General features: G+C 52.4%; 1 protein-coding gene across 1 annotated transcript; it reads left to right on the forward strand.

Moving 5' to 3' along the window:
- Positions 1-8,804: 8,804 nt before the first annotated feature.
- LOC307116170 (zinc finger and SCAN domain-containing protein 5A-like) lies at positions 8,805-12,667 on the forward strand (the record flags this gene model as incomplete). The annotated part of the gene is made up of 4 exons (XM_079799843.1): positions 8,805-9,188; positions 9,872-10,069; positions 11,180-11,336; positions 11,826-12,667. The coding sequence occupies 4 exons, from the start codon at positions 8,805-8,807 to the stop codon at positions 12,665-12,667; spliced, it is 1,581 nt and encodes a 526-aa protein (XP_079655969.1).
- Positions 12,668-16,905: the final 4,238 nt, after the last annotated feature.

A 16,905-nucleotide genomic window follows, 5' to 3' on the forward strand; every position in this document is an offset into this window, starting at 1 on the left:
CAGGTCTCAAACACAGAATCCAGTCTTGTATCAGGGGTGTAGTTCTCCATCTGTAACCCACACAACTATTCCATAACCCAGATGTCCAGGTGAGGTATCAGACGGCCCCACGGGACTAAGACCTCCCTCCCTCCCCCTACTGCCCTCAGAGGACGAAGATCTCCATCAGGGGCTCAGATCTACATCCGGGTCCCAGACCTTTATGGCGAGGACCAGAAAGCCAGACTACTAATCAGTGCCTATTATTTATTGAGTCTAAATATCCAGGCTAGTCCTGACCACCATTTAATCATCCCGAGGTCCTGCCCTTGACCCAAACCTCATACCTGGGCCTATAGCGCCCCCTAGTGACCACACCTTTCGCCCAGCACCCACACCTACATCCGGGGCTCAGACCTACATCCGGGTCCCAGTCCATCATGGCGGGGCCGAGAAGGCCAACCCAGGGACCCAGGCCACAAACTTCGAACACCGCGTTGTATCTGTGGTGTAGTTTTCCATCTGTAACCCAGACCACCATTCCATAACCCAATGTCCAGTTGAGGTACCAGAATGCCCCCTCGGGTCCTAGACCTCCCTCCCTGGCTCGAAATGCCCTCCCACCACCCAGACCTTTATCTGGGGCTCAGACATACATCCGGGGATTATGAAGTCCATTCCTGGGACCCAGACTACAAGCCAGTACCTATTCCCTTATTGGGGTCCTTTAATAATTACTCATGTTCCCTATTGGCCCCATATTGTGACATTTTTGCTGTTTTTTTTTCAGTAAATATTTCACGATTCTACCCTTATTTCTACTGTTGTCCTTAATTTCGTTGTAAATATGAAGGTCTCAGGATAGTGGCCAGATACTCTACAGTATACCCAATGCAATGTGGGTGTCAGATACACCACATTTTTTTTCTAAATTATATATATAATATATATACTTTTATTAATTTCAGAGAGGAAGGCAGACAGAAGAGAGAGGTGGACACATCAATGGTGAGAGAGAATCATTGATCAGCGTGCCTCCCGCATGCTCCTTACTGGGGCTTGAGCCATAACCTGGCAGGTATCCTTTAAAGGAATTGAACCTGGGACCCTTCAGTCTGTGGGCCAACGCTCTATCCTCTGAGTCAAACCAGCCAGGGCCACAGCATTTTTTATTTTATTTTTTTATTTATTTTATTTTTAAATTTCTTTATTGATTAAGGTGTCACATATTTGTCCTCATCCCCCCATTCCCATCCACACCCCTCCCCATGGATGCCCCAACCCCCTGTTGAACTTAACCATTGGTTAGGCTCTTATGCATGCACACAAGACTTTGGTTGATCTCTCCCCCCGCCCCCCACCCTCCCCTATCCTCCCTCTGAGGCCCGATAGTCCGATCGGTGCCTCCTTGTTTCTGGTTCTGTTCTTGTTCATCAGTCCATGTTGTTCATCATTTCCCCTAGATGAGCGAAATCATGTGTCACTAGAGATATACTTATAAGAATTGAATGTGCGACGAGCAATAATAGTTATGCTGACAGGCAAATGATATCAGTCTGTAGTGAGTTTCTTTCTGGACCAACAGTTCTTTTGAGACCCAATATCAATGTCCACCAGTTCCTTATGTGTACATGTCGGCACTGACCCCTCAGCTCTGGATGGTGGACAAATGGTGGTAATGCAGGTCCGACTCCCTCTGGTTTGGTCTCGGCCGACCCAGGGGCACGGCTTCACCCCGGACCCGGGCCAGGCTCACCCGGATCCAGGGGCCCGCGTCCTCACCCGGACCCGGGGCCCAGGCTCACCCGGATCCAGGGGCCCGCGTCCTCACCCGGACCCGGGGCCCAGGCTCACCCGGATCCAGGGGCCCGCGTCCTCACCCGGACCCGGGGCCCAGGCTCACCCGGATCCAGGGGCCCGCGTCCTCACCCGGACCCGGGGCCCAGGCTCACCCGGATCCAGGGGCCCCGCGTCCTCACCCGGACCCGGGGCCCAGGCTCACCCGGATCCAGGGGCCCGCGTCCTCACCCGGACCCGGGGCCCAGGCTCACCCGGATCCAGGGGCCCGCGTCCTCACCCGGACCCGGGGCCCAGGCTCACCCAGATCCAGGGGCCCACGGCCTCACCCGGAGCCACAGCATTTTTAGTTGTGTGCTCTGAATTATTCATTTATCTGACATTCACATTTCTCTGAGCATCATGTTGAGAGAAATGTAAATGGATTAAATGCTCCAATCAAGGTTGGAATCTAATAAACAAAATAAACTGATGAAGAAAATGGGTCCAGAGGCATGGATGCTTGGAACAGACTGACAGGTGTGAGTGGGGAGGAAGGAGGAGGAGGGAAACAGATGAACCAAAGAATTGATGTGCATATGGCATACCCCATGGTCACAGAAAGCAGTGTGAAACAGCCTGGTGTGGGACAGGGTGCCAGGAGGAGGTAAATAGGGGGAAAGTGGGGGACATCGGTAACACTGTCCACAATCCTATATAATAAAAGCCTAATATGCTAAGTGCCCAGTCATCTGGGGGGCCGTTCAACCAATCAAAGCTTAATATGCTAATAATATGCTAAGGCCACTCAACTTCTTGCTATGATGTGCACTCACCACCAGGGGGCATTCCCTCTGATCTGTAGGTAAGCTTGCTGCTGGGGTTGGTCTCATAGGGACTGAGCAAGACAGGCTGGACACCCCCTGGAGCCTTCCCACAATCCCTCCCCATCAGGCCAACCGCCTGCATCTCTCCCCATTCCTGATCATGCCCCAGTGGGGTCCCTTGACCTGGCCTGCACCCTCTTGCAATCTGGGACCCCTTGGGGGATGTTGGAGCACCGGTTTAGGCCCGATCAGACAGGCTGGGCAGATTGACCCCACCCGTGCAGCAATTCGTGCACCAGGCCTCTACTTAATAAAAAGATACAGGGTGGTTGAATGGGTCAGATGACAAGACCCGCACATATCCTGTCTGCAGGGACTCCCTTCAGCTTGGAAGACACATAGACGGAAAGTAAAGGGGTGGGAAGGCGATTTCATGCAAATACGGGTAGAAACTAAAAGCTGGGGTAGCAAGGCTTGTGTCAGACGAAGGAGACTGTAACCCAAAGGCTGTAAAAGAGGCCAAGAAGGGCCCAGCCAGCCCACGTCTGGGAACGTCTCTGAAGAAATGCCATTTCCCTTTTACCCACTGGCTGGGATGCCTACGTCATGGGCTCCTCTGGCTGTGGACAGGGACCGGGAGATGGAGGCACCGAAGGCCTGGCTGTGCAGGGAAGTAGGGAACTGGGAAGGGTCAGCCTGGCCGTCCCCTGCCTGCCCCTGGGCCAGGAACAGGGTAACCCCCCACCCCACAGCCCGGCAGACATACAGAGAAACTGCCTGGTTAACTAACTAACTAGCTAACTAAGTAACTAAAAGTGCTTTCTCCACCCAACAGCCCCGGGAGGGCATCCCCCGCCTGCCAGCGGCTCTCCTCTGGGTAATGATGGAGACACAAAGACCCCGTCTACTCCGAGGGTCCCCTGTCTCCATGGGTCTTGTCCTGGTCTGGGCTCCGCCAGGGGAAGGGGAAAGAGAATAAGGAGCGGGGGCACCCGTGCCTCCAAAGAGCCGTGACCCAGACATGGCATGACATTTCTCATCCCTTTGTGGCCACGCTGGGCTGGGATGAGCGGGGGTGAGGTGGGGTGGGGAGGTCTTCGAAAGGAGGGGAGACCCTCTTTCCAGGTGTCAATCCCCCTCCCCATGTCCTGGTGACGCCTGGCAGCTGGGAGACAGGCCTCCTGTGCTCGGAGGAGGCGGGTGAGGGACCCACCTGAGGAAGGAGGAGGGCGGGGCACATCCCTGGCCATGGCCTCTCCTTAACCAAACTCCCCAACTAGTTTAAATACACACATTGATTCCATTGAGGGAGAGGGAAAGAGAAACATCAATGATGAGAGAGAATCATGGATCAGCTGCCTCCTGCAGGCCTCACACTGGGGATGCAGCCTGCTACCTGGGCATGTGCCCTCACCAGGAATTGACCTGTGACCTCCTTGAGTAGGAAGGGGAGGATGGTCTGAAAGAATTCATATGCAGAGCCCATGGGCACAGCCCTGAGGGGAACAACACAGGGATTCAAATTTCCCAATCACATCCCCATAGCTTGTGTTTTTTTAATTACGATTTTTAAAATACAGAGAGAGAGGGAGACAGAGAGGAGAGAATTTTGTAGTTCCACTGAGCATTGCATTCACTGGTTAATTCTTTATTATTTTTTTACTTCAGAGAGGGAGAGGGAAAGAAACATCAATGATGAGAGAGAATCATGGATCAGCTGCCTCCTGCAGGCCTCACACTGGGGGTCAAGCCTGCTACCTGGGCATGTGCCCTCACCAGGAATTGACCTGTGACCTCCGGCTTCATAGTTTGATGCTCAACCACTGATCCATGCAGGCTGGACCAAACTAGTTTTTAAAAAATATTTAATATATTGGGCTAACAGCTGTGGGAGTGGGGCGGGGGGGAGGACTACTTCTGAAAGAAGGTAAAGGGATTAGACAAATAATTCGTACGCAAAGCCCATGGGCACAGCCCTGGTGAGGGCCTGAGGGAAGGGCGGGTGGGAACTGGGTGGAGATGGGCAAAGGGCAGGGGCGGGGGGAGGTGAGGACACGTATAAAATTGTCAACAATAAAAATAAAGCTTAAAAACATTATTTATTGAGATTAAATTCAAGTCACATGAAATTTACCATTTTAACTATTTTTTAAAATAGATTTCTATTGATTTCAGAGAGGAAGGGAGAGGGAGAGAGAGATAGAAGCATCAATGATGAGAAAACCATTGATCAGCTGCCTCCTGCAGGCCCCACACTGGGGATTGAACCTGAAACCCAGGCGTGTGCCCTTGACCAAGGATCCAACCGTGACCTCCTGGTTCATAGGTCGATGCTCAACCACTGAGCCACGCTGCCTGGGCTTTTTTACTTTTTATTTATTCTTTTTAAATTGATTCTAGGGAGAGAAAGAGATAGAGAGGAACCGAACCTGGGACCCTCCGCGACCCCTCGGCACCCAGGCCCACGCTGGAACCACTGAGCCACACCCGCCAGGGCCGGGCCTACGTGCCTGGGGTCCTTCAAACGCGGCAGACACGTGCTGAGGAGCTCAGAGGCCAACACCCCATGGGGCCGCAGGGTGTTTCTGTCCTGGAAACCCTGTCTAAGCAGATTATGAAAAAAGGATCAATGCCTGGTCTCTAACCAATCACAGGGCGGGGCGGGAACGGAAGTGATGTCCTGAGCGTGTGTGTAAAAAGGCGGGTTTCAGGCCCTGGCTCAGAGCTCGCCAGGCCAGGCTGCAGGAGGTGCAGGTGCTGCGGACCCAGCGCTGCGGAGGCGGTGAGTGGGGCGAGGGTGTCCAATACCGGGCGAGACCTGGCGTTTGGAAGGGAGTGAGGACCGATGGATGGACCGATGTTCGGAGGAAAGGATGGATGGATGGATGGGTGGGTGGGTGGATGGATGGATGGATGGATACAAGAATCCACCAATGGACGCACAGATACCCGGACAGACAAATCTCTCTCTTTCCCCCTCTCTCTTCATATGCTTGGCTGAGTATTTTTAAAAAGGAGTTAGAGCGGTGAATTTTAGGTTGTGCATTTTGCCACAGTGAGAGAATATCTGGCCCCAACTGGTTTGGCTTGGTGGGTAGAGCATCAGCCTGTGGACTGGCAGGTCCCAGGGTTAGTTCCAGTCAAGGGCACACGCCCGGGTTGCAGGCTCCATCCCCAGTAGAGGGGGCGTGCAGGAGGCAACGGATCAATGATTCTCTGTCCTCATTGATGTTTGTCTCTCTCTCCCTCTCCCTTCCTAGGGTGGATGGATGGAGGATGGATGGATGGATGGATGGACGGATGGGTGGATGGATGGATGGAGGATGGGTGGATGGAGGTTGGTCTCAGAATGACCCGGGTATGTGCGCTGTGCATCATTTCTGTGATCGTGTGAAAACCAAGGGTCCCCCCCCAAGCCCCCTTCACATGGAGCATGGTTTCTATTCAAAACCAGGGCATTGCAGTCTCGGCCACTGTTGGCTTTTTTGACGGGATTTATTTTTATTTTGGGGGTGGGGTGGGGTGCTGTCCTGTGCATCTTAGGGTGCCTGGCAGAGCCTCCCCTTCCGCCTCAGGCCCGGTTGTGACAACCATTAGTCTGTTCTCCGTGTCTGGGAGTGAGTTTGGTCATTCATTTTGTTCTTTAGACTCCACATGGAAGGGAAATCTAGTGGTAACTCACCCTTCTCTGACTGGCACATTTCACACAGCCTGAGACCCTCTAGGCTCATCCCAGCTTTGGCAAATGGTAGGGTCTCATCCCTTTGTCTGGCCGAGTAATGTTCCCCTGTGTGCAGGCACCCCCTCTGCTGGATCCCGTCGTCTTATTCATGGCACGTCGGATGCTTCCATATCCTGGCGCTGGTTTCATGTTTCTGTGACTCCATGGCTGTCTTTGTTGTTGGTGGTGATTTTTTTGTTGGTTTTTCCATGGCTTCTTAACGTGAAAGGAGCCCAAACGTTCTAGAAATGACCAGGCAAATCCCTGCCTCCTCCCTGATTTCCAGTGACAGGAAACCTCTGAATCCCCAGGGTTTCCTAGCTTCATGCTTTCACACATGTGTTCTCACCTTCCACACACAGGCAACTCTAGGGAACCTCACACACACACACACACACACACACACACACACACCTCTCCTAGGGTCTCATACTCCTAACTCTCCAGCGACCTTGTCCTGACCTTCAGGTGGGCCCCCTCCCTGTGGTGGAAGGACGGCTGGGGGCCCTGTGTTCATAGCTGCTGCCCTTGAGAGAAACCTGGTCTCTGAGGATCCTGGGAAGTGGCTCTTGCCTCTGGAAGGTCCCTTAGGGGCTGTGACAATTCCTCCTTCTTGTTGGTTAATCCTGAACGAGGATGCTTTTCCATTGAATTTTAGAGAGAGGGGAAGGGAGAGCCAGACACAGAGAGAGAGAGAGAGAGAGAAACATGGGAGAGACATAGCGATTGGTTGCCTCTTGCAAGCACCTTATCCGAGCCCAGGAATTGCGCCTGCAACTGAGGGATGTGCCCTTGACATGGATCCTTCAGTCCATGGGCCAACGCTCTATCCACTGAGCCAAACCAGCTAGGGTCAAAATTTGTCATTAAAAATCTTGCTTCCTCAATATCTCACAGATCATTTTCTGAGATGAGATTATATAAGTGGCACCCATTAATCCATTCATTCAGACAGATCATTAATCCATTCATTCAGACAGATCATTAACCCATTAATCCATTCATTCAGACAGATCATTAATCCATTAATCCATTCATTCAGACAGATCAGGGAATTGAGGGCAAGGGTCGTGAGGTGGGTGGCAGAGAACTCAGTGGGGATAGGGTTTCCTTTTGTGGTGACCAAAACTCAGTTCTGGACCCAGACAGTGGTGAGTGTAGAACAGCATTTCCAAGGCACTTAGTGGCCCCAAACTGCCGCCTTTAAGAAAGAGTTAGGCCCTGGCTGAGTAGCCCCGTCGGTTAGAGCCCCGGGTCAGGACGAATACAAGAATCCACCAATGGATGCACAGATACCCGGACAGACAAATCTCTCTCTTTCCCCCTCTCTCTTCATATGCTTGGCTGAGTATTTTTAAAAAGGAGTTAAAGTGGTGAATTTTAGGTTGTGCATTTTGCCACAGTGAGAAAATATCTGGCCCCACCTGGTTTGGCTTGGTGGGTAGAGCATCAGCCTGTGGACTGGAAGGTCCCAGGTTTAGTTCCCGTCAAGGGCACATGCCCGGGTTGCAGGCTCCATCCCCAGTAGAGGGGGCGTGCAGGAGGCAACAGATCAGTGATTCTCTCTCATCATTGATGTTCGTCTCTCTCTGCCTCTCCCTTCCTCTCTGAAATCAATAAAAATATATGAAAAGGAAAATGTCTGGAGGAGCTCCAAGCTCCTGGGGTTGTTTTGTGCTGTCGCTCCTCTGGAGCAAAGCAGGGAATGTTGGGGGCCATCTTAGGTTCCTATTCACAGGGATTACATCCCATGGAATTCCAGGTTGTAAACATTTTTTTTCTGTATTTTCCTACAGAATCATGACCAAACAGTGATTAAAATTTACCAGTGGAATTACTGTATCTTATCTTTTTTTAAATTGGTGATTTGTGTGTGTGTGTGAGAGAGAGACAGAGAGAGGTTTGGTGTTGCACTTAGCATTGCATTCATTGGTTGACTCTTGTCTGTGCCCTGACGGGACATGGAACCTGCAAACTGGTCTCGGGGGACGAAGCACTAACCACCTGAGCCACCCGGCCAGGCCCCTGCATCTCGTCTGGAGGAGAAGCTATAGACGCTGATGTTATTGAAGTAGATTTTGGAGCCCAGCGGGTGTGGCTCAGGTGTTGAGTGTTGACCCATGAACCCACAGGTCACTGGATTGTTTCCTGGTCAGGCACATGCCCAGCTTTCAGGCTCGATCCCCATTGGTGGAGTGCAGGTGTCAACTGATTGATGTTTCTCTCTCTCTCTCACCTCTTCATTCCTCTCTCTCAAATCAATAAAATGAAATACTTTTTTAAAAAGAAGAATACTATGGGTTAACTTCCACGGCATTAAATATGGGACCAGTGAGGGGTGTTTGGTATTGGGTGGGTCAGCAGGGTAACTCACCGCATTCTCTCCTCTCTTCCCCCAGCACTGTGCACCTGTTACCCGTCCGTCCCTTCTTCTGCTCTCCCTCAGGAGCTGACTTCAGGGCGGGTTTGCTCCAGTCCCAGTGGAGACGTTTCCAGTGACGATGCCTACATTCCAGATGTGTTCAGAGGGTCATGGGAACCCGCAGGGCATTCTGGGCTGGGAGCTGCCACCGTCCGGACCGCCCCCTGGACGCCTCCCTGAGGGACAGTACCGGGACTCCGAGAGGGGGCACGAGCTCTTCAGAGCCTTCCGCCCCCCGGAGGGCTCGGACCCCCTCCGGAGCCTGCACACGATGAACGCGCTCCTGCACCGGTGGCTGAGGCCGGATGTGCGCACCGTGAGGCAGATCCTGGACCAGCTGGTGCTGGAGAAGTTCATGACCTGCATGCCCCTGGAGCTGCAGGTGCTGGTCAAGGAGAGGAGGGTGCAGAGCTGCGATGAGCTGGAGGTCCTGCTGATGAACAAGGAGAAGCCCAGGAAATGGGTGAGTGGGGCCCTCAGGATGGGCAGGGCAAGGGAGGCCAGTAAATGTACACGGTAGCATTCTTTAATTTTCTGTTTTCTATTTTTAAAATATATTTTTGTTGATTACAGAGAGAGAGGGAGAGAGAGAAACATCAATGATGAGAGAGAATCATTGATTGGCTGCCTCCTGCATACCCCCACCATCCCATTGAGGATCAAGCCCGAAATCCGGTGGTATGCCCTGGCGGGTAATGGAACTGTGACCTCCTGGTTCATAGGTTGATACCCAACCACTGAGCCACGGCGCCCAGGCCACATGAGCATTCCTTAGATGGACATCTTTTGACATTTGATCTCCCTTCCTGAGGCTCGCTTTCCCAATGACCTCAGAATAACCCCAGGAGGTAGACTTGTTGGTGCTGCCTCACAGGTGAGGAAACTGAGACACAGACCAGGTGCAGGGATGGCGCCGTGCTCTCCAGGGAGCCCGTGGCAAAGTTGGGAGACATGTTTCATTGCCACCATGTGGGCGGTTGCCATTTTATTGATTGATTGAAAGAATTCCTTTTTAGAGAGAGAATGGGGAAGGGAGAGAGAGGGAAACATCCCTGTGTGGTTCCACTGAAAGTGTGAGTGTGAGAAGCACACACGCAAGGAGGAGGGTGCCTCCCGGGTCTCATCCTGTTTCATTTCCTCCCGCAGACGGTGGTCACCTTCCAAGGGCAGGAGTATCTTCAGGAGAATTCCGACGAGGAAGCCGGGGACACAGACCTCGAGATGGACTTGTCCGTGAAGTCCCCATCTCCCATAAGTAAGGCGGGGGCACATCCTGAGAACAGCCCGGAGGTCCTCGGAGAGCCGGGGAACCAGCCAGGACCCAGTGACGTGGTGTGGGGACAGGTGAGTGTGTGACGCCCTGGTCTGTGGGGACGGGTAGGAGCCGGTTCAAGGGGCCGCGGTGCCCGTAGCTGCTACAGCATTTGGGAATTCTGACACAGGCTAGCAGGGGACCCCTGAAGGCATGCAGGGGAAGCATTCAATCCACGGGCATTTCTGAACCAATGTGGACCATAAAGAGTCACTGACCTTTGTCCTTGGTCCACAGGCCAGTAGAAATCTAATGTTCCTCTGGGCATATCAGGGTGAGGAGTGGGTAGAGCCGGGTCCAGAATCTCTTTGCTTCCACAAATGGAGGCAGCCAGCAGTTGAAATGCCCAGGGGAGGTACGCCTAGAGAATGGAGAATAAACACTGTGGCCTTGGCCAGTGTTTTCAGTTGGTCCAGCATCAGACCCAGGATTGTAGGTTTCCCAGTCAAGGGCACATACCTGGGTTGCAGGATCCATTCCCTGTCCAGATTGGGGGAGTGCAGGAGTCAGTCAAGTGTCTCTCATGGTCTGTCACACTGATGTTTCTCTCTCTCTCTCTCTCTCTCTCTCTCTCTCTCTCTCTCCTCATGCTCTCTGCCTCCCTCTCTCTGTCCACCTCTCTTCCTTGCTCTCTAAAAATCAATGGAAAAAATATCCTGGGGTGAGGATGAAAAACAACAAAAAGAGTAAGGAGTACAGTGTATGGGCTTGACGTAGAGCTGTGATGGGTGTACATAATGACAGACTTGGGAGTTGGGGGTGATGGGTTGGCCCCAAGGAGGTCTAGACAGAGCCCCAAAACTGTGGTGTTAGGTAAGTTGGGGTCTCCGGTCAGGGAGATGGACCGGATGGGGCAGTGGTTGGCAAACTCATTAGTCAACAGAGCCAAATATCAAAAATACAATGATTGAAATTTCTTTTGAGAGCCAAACTTTTAAACTTAAACTATATAGGAAAAATACATTGTTATTAACTAATGAGGGTGCTCCTAAGCTGGCCTTTGCTAAAAACTCCAGGGGCCAAAGAGCCGCATGTGGCTCATGAGTCCCAGTTTGCCGACCACTGGGATGGGGGAAGGAGGGACAGAGCTTCCCACCCCTGGTTTCCGACACGTTTAACCACCCTTGTTTGCCCACTGTCAGGGGCAGAGAGTCCTCCTGCCAAAGACGATGCTCAAGACAAGTGACCCACAGGGTGTGGGGCCCCTGGTGAAGGTGGAGGAGTTGGAGAAGGATGTGATGGAAGATGGGGAAGAGGCAGTTCTCACATCTCCAGAGGCTCCGCTTCCCAGCAGTCCTGGTGAGCATGGAACTGGGCTTTCAGAGCAGTTATGGACGCTCCCTGTGCTGGGGGTGCGGGTGGGCATGCGTCGTGGTCCTCCTTTGGGGACAGTTGGCTCTCAATGCCAAGCCTTCTCCACCACGGACTCCCTGGTGTCCTAAGGCTAGTCTCTCCGTTTGTTGGTTGATGGAAATGTTCTCAATCAACATGGGCTTTGGTTCAGAGGCGTTTGGTAGTGTTAAAAGTGCTCTCTCTCTATATATATATACTTCAATTGATTGTTAGAGAGAGTGCAGAGGAGATAGAGATAGAAACATCAATGAGAGAGGAAATCATGGATTGGCTGCCTCCTGCATGGCATCCATCAGAGATGGAGCCCCACAATCGGGGCATGTGCCCTGACAGGGAGTGGAGCTGGCCACCTCTTGGTTCCTGGGTGGGTGCTCAATCCCTCAGCTGGCCTGAAACTGCTTTTATTAATGTTGTGTGTTAAACCCTTTCTTTCAGGAGAATCGGTGAGGACAGAGGGGGAGCAGAACCCCCAAGAAGGAATTGGCCTTGAACATGTGGATGCTGCTGACGTACCTCCCACCCACGTTCCGGAGACACAGGCCTTGACTCAGCGTCCGAAGAGAAGAGGTTCTTGGAATCCAAGCGGTGTCCCCAAGAGAAAAAGGGGGAACAGTCCCACCTCCCAAGAGGAACATCAAGAAGCAGCCGTGCCATTGGACCAAGGACAAGTCACAGGACAGCACGGGTCCAATTCAGTCGGTGCATCAAACACCGTGGAGCCAACTGGTCACCCTGTTGGCAAAGAATCCAGGAGACAGATCCCGTACGAGTGTCAGGACTGCAGCAAAAGGTTCAGTTATAAATCTCAGTTAGACCTTCACCGGAGGACACACACAGGAGAGAGACCCTTCCAATGCCGTTACTGTCCCAAGAGATTCATTCAGGCCTCGGACCGGAAGGTCCACCATCGGATCCACACGGGCCGGAAGCCGTACCGCTGCACCGTCTGCCAGGAGAGTTTCACCCACGCGTCCACGCTGCGTGGCCACGAGCGGGTCCACACCCAGGAGCGGCCGTTCCAGTGCGACGTCTGCCCCAAGAGCTTCAGCCACCGAGGGAACCTCAACGTCCACATGCGCACCCACACGGGCCTGAGGCCCTACCAGTGTCCCCAGTGCGACGGGGCCTTCCGCCAGCTGGGGACGTTCCAACGCCACCAAAGGACCTGCCAAGGAGCGCCCCTGGGGCTCCGGGTCCCTGCTGACCCAGGAGGAAACGAACAGGTCCCCTCTGGTGCAGAAATGGCCTATGAGCACTTAGACAGCGGGGTGCTATGAATTAGAATTGGGGTCCTACAGTAATTACTCATGGTCCCTATCAGCCCCATATTCTGTGTCAGTCTTGCTGGTTTTTTCAATAAATATTTCACAAATCTACCCTTATCTCTCCTGTTGTCCTTTGTTTTGTTGTAAAATAGGGAGGTCCCAGGAGAGTGGCCAGATACCCTACAGTATACCTAATGCAATGTGGATGTCAGATACACCACATTTTTTTTCTAAAATAAATATATATTTGTATTGATTTCAGAGAGGAAGGCAGACAGAAGAGAGAGATGGACACATTAATGATGAGAGAGAATTATTGATTGGCTGCCTCCTGCACAACCCCTCCTGGAGATGGCGCCCATAAACCCAGGCATGTGTGCTTGAATGGAATTGAACCTGGGACCCTTCAGTCTTCGGGACAATGATGTAACCAATGAGCCAAACCAGCCAGGCCACAGCATTTTGGACATGTGTGTGTTCTGAGTTATTCCTTTATCTGATATCCACATTTCACTGAGCATCATGTTGAGAGACAGAGAGATTGATTGCTCCCTCTAAGCACCTGGACCCAGGATTGAACTAACCACCCAGGCATGTACCCTGACTGGGAATGGAACCAGTAACCTTTTGGTGCACAAGATGATGCTCAACCAACTGAGCCTTTCGGACATCGGAGATTGGTGGCCACACCCAGAGATAAGGGTTTGCCTGCTGTGGGGGTGGCTCCCCAGGCGATTCTTGGGTTTGGCTGACTCTGCTGGGTCAGAGCTCTCTGGTTGCACAGTGTGGTCACCGTGGTGACTGCTCCGTGGTGACTCCAGGTCTGCAAAGTCCACTTCAGTGGCTGGAACACCCACCTGGATGCCCAGCCCAAATGATGGACCCTGCTGTGTCGTCTGGGAGGTCTGCTCATCACCACCCTGGTCCCCACATCTGCACATTGTCCTGCGGGAAGAGTTAGGACTCAGGAGGAGGATGAGTGGGGACCATCTCTCCAGCCGTGGCCCCCCTATGGGATGCATCCACACAGCTGGGCTACTTGTTGGCCATGAAAACCTACGGAAGCATCCCTGTTGGGGTGATCAGTGGTTAGACCCTCAAACCGAAGTATCCCCGGTTCACTTCCCATTCAAGGGCACACACCTTGGTTGCAGGTACACTCCTGGCCCCTGTAGGGGTACATGGGGGAGGCAACCAATCCATGTTTCTCATGTCCATGTTTCTCTCTCTCGCTCTCTCCTCTTCCACTCTCTCTAAAAATCAGCGGAGCCATTGCTGGTGTGGCTCAGTGAATACATGGTCCGCCTACATACGGAAGGGTCCCGGGTTTGATTCCGGCCAAGGGCACATGCCCAGGTTGCAGGCTCGATCCTAAGTGTGGGGTTGAGGGAGGCAGCCACTCAATGATTCTCTCTCATCATCAATGTTTCTATCTCTCTCTCCCTTTCTCTCTGAAATCAATATAAAACATTACAGATATCAATAAGAAAATGTTAATAAACACATATCAACAATTATTTGAAATGTAAGTGGATTAAATGCTCCAATCAAGGGTGGAATATAATGCGGGCCGGGCACTTCAGAGGCGGTGAGTGGGGCGAGGGCGTCCAATATTGGGCGAGGCCGGGCTTTTGGAAGTCAGTGAGGACCGAGGAATGGACTGATGGTCAGAGAGAAGGATGGCTGGATGGCTGGATGGCTGGGTGGATGGAGAGATGGGTGGATGGATGAATGGAGGTTGGTCTCAGAATGACCTGGGTGTGTGCGCTGTGCATCATTTCAGAGATCCTGTGAAAACCAAGGATCCCCCCGCACTCCTTTCACACACAGGGCGTGGTTTCTATTCAAAACCAGGACTGTGCAGTCTCGGCCACTGTTGGCATTTTTGACCAGATTCATCTTTATTTTGGGGGTGGGGTGGGGTGCTGTTCTGTGCATCTTAGGGTGCCTGGCAGTGCCTCTCTTCCCCCCTCCCCCCCAGGCCCAGTTGTGACAGCATTCAGTCAGTTCTACGTGTCTGGGAGTGAGTTTGGTCATTCATTTTGTTCTTTAGACTCCACATGGAAGGGAAATCTAGTGGTAACTCACCCTTCTCTGACTGGCTGATTTCTGGCAGCCTGAGACCCTCTAGGCTCATCCCAGCTTTGGCAAATGGAAGGGTCTCATTCCTTTTTATGGCCGAGTAATGTTCCCTGTGTAGAGGCATTGCCTCTGCTGGATCCCGTCGTCTTGTTCATGGGCATGTGGGATGCTTCCATATCCTGGCGCTGGTTTTATGTTTCTCTGTGACTCCATGGCTGTCTTTGTTGTTGGTGGTGATTTTTTGTTTGTTTTTCCAAGGCTTTCTTAACGTGAAAGGAGCCCAAATGTTCTAGAAATGACCAGGCAAATCCCTACCTTCTCCATGATTTCCACTGACAGGAAACCTCTGAATCCCCAGAGTTTCCTAGCTTCATGCTTTCACACATGGGTTCTCAACTTCCACACACAGGAAATCTAGGGAACCTCCTACACACACACACACACACACACACACACACACACACACCTCCTAGGGTCTCATCTTCCTGACTCTCCAGCGACCTTGCCCTGACCTTTAGGTGAACACCCTCCCTGTGGTGGAAGGATGGCTGGGGCTCTGTGTTCATAGCTGCTGCCCTTGAGAGAAACCTGGTCTCTGAGAATCCTGGGAAGTGTCTCTTGCCTCTGGAAGGTCCCTTAGGGCCTGTGACAATTCCTCCTTCTTGTTGGTTAATCCTGAACGAGGATGCTTTTCCATTGAATTGTAGACAGAGCAGAAGGGAGAGGCAGAGACAGGGAGAGAAACATGGATGTTGGGATGACACATAGATTGGTTGCCTCGTGCACCCACCCTTTGCCCGGCCAGGAATTGCGCCTGCAACTGAGGGATGTTCCCATGACGTGGATCCTACAGTCCATGGGCCAATGCTCTATCCACTGAGCCAAACCAGCTGGGGTGAACATTTCTCATTAAAATTCTTGCTTCCTCGATATTTCCAAGAGGAAAGAGCATTATCTTTGATGAGATTATGTAGAAGAGACCCGTTAATCCTGTCATAGCGTCAACAATAAAAATAAAGTTAAAAAGCATTATTTAATTGAGATAAGATACAAGTCACATGAAATTTAACAACTTACATATTTTTTATAGCTTTTTATTGATTTCAGAGAGAAAGGAAGAGGGAGAGAGAGATAGAAGCATCAATGATGAGAGAAAACCATTGATCAGCTGCCTCCTGCATGCCCCCCACTGGGGATTGAACCTGAAACCCAGGCCTGTGCCCTTGACCAAGGATCCAGCCCTGACCTCCTGGTTCATAGGTCGATGCTCAACCACTGAGCCACCCTGGCTGGGCTTTACTTTTTATTTATTCTTTTTAAATCGATTCTAGGGAGAGAAAAAGGTAGAGTGGAACCGAACCTGCGACCCTCCGTGACCCCTCGGCACCCAGGCCCACGCTGGAACCACTGAGCCACACCCGCCAGGGCCGGGCCTACGTGTCTGGGGTCCTTCAAACGCTGCAGACACGCGCTGAGGAGCTCAGAGGCCAACACCCCATGGGGCCGCGGGGTGTTTCTCTCCCGGAAACCCTGTCTAAGGAGATTATGAAAAAAGGATCAATGCCTGGTCTCTAACCAATCACAGGGCGGGGCGGGAACAGGAAGTGAAGCCAGAAGCGTGTGTGTAAAAAGGCGGGTTTCAGCCCCTGGCTCAGAGCTCGCCAGGCCAGGCTGCAGGAGGAGCGGATGCGGACAGGGCGCTTCGGAGGCGGTGAGTGGGGTGAGGATGTCCGAGGCCGGGCAAGGCTGGGTGTTTGGGAGTGAGGACAGATGGATGGACTGATGGTCGGAGAGAAAGTTGGATGGCTGGCTGGCTGGGTGGGTGAATGGAGGATGGATGGATGGAGGTTGGTCTCAGAATGACCCAGGTGTGTGCGCTGTGCATCATTTCTGCGATCGTGTGAAAACCAAGGGTCCCCCCAAACCCCCTTCACACGGGGGTCTGTGGTTTCCATTCAAAACCAGGGATTGCAGTCTAGGCCACTGTTGGCATTTTGGACCGGATTCGTTTTTATTTTCAGGGGTGGGTGGGGGTGCTGTCCTGTGCATCTTAGGGTGCCTGGCAGTGCCTCCCCTCCCCCAGGCCCCGTTGGGACAACCACCAGTCCGTTCTCCGGGTCTGGGAGTGACTGTGGTCGTTTATTTTGTTCCTTAGACTCCACGTCGAG

Source organism: Cnephaeus nilssonii (genome assembly GCF_951640355.1).
Source record: "Cnephaeus nilssonii genome assembly, chromosome: 20".
NCBI lineage: Eukaryota > Metazoa > Chordata > Mammalia > Chiroptera > Vespertilionidae > Cnephaeus > Cnephaeus nilssonii.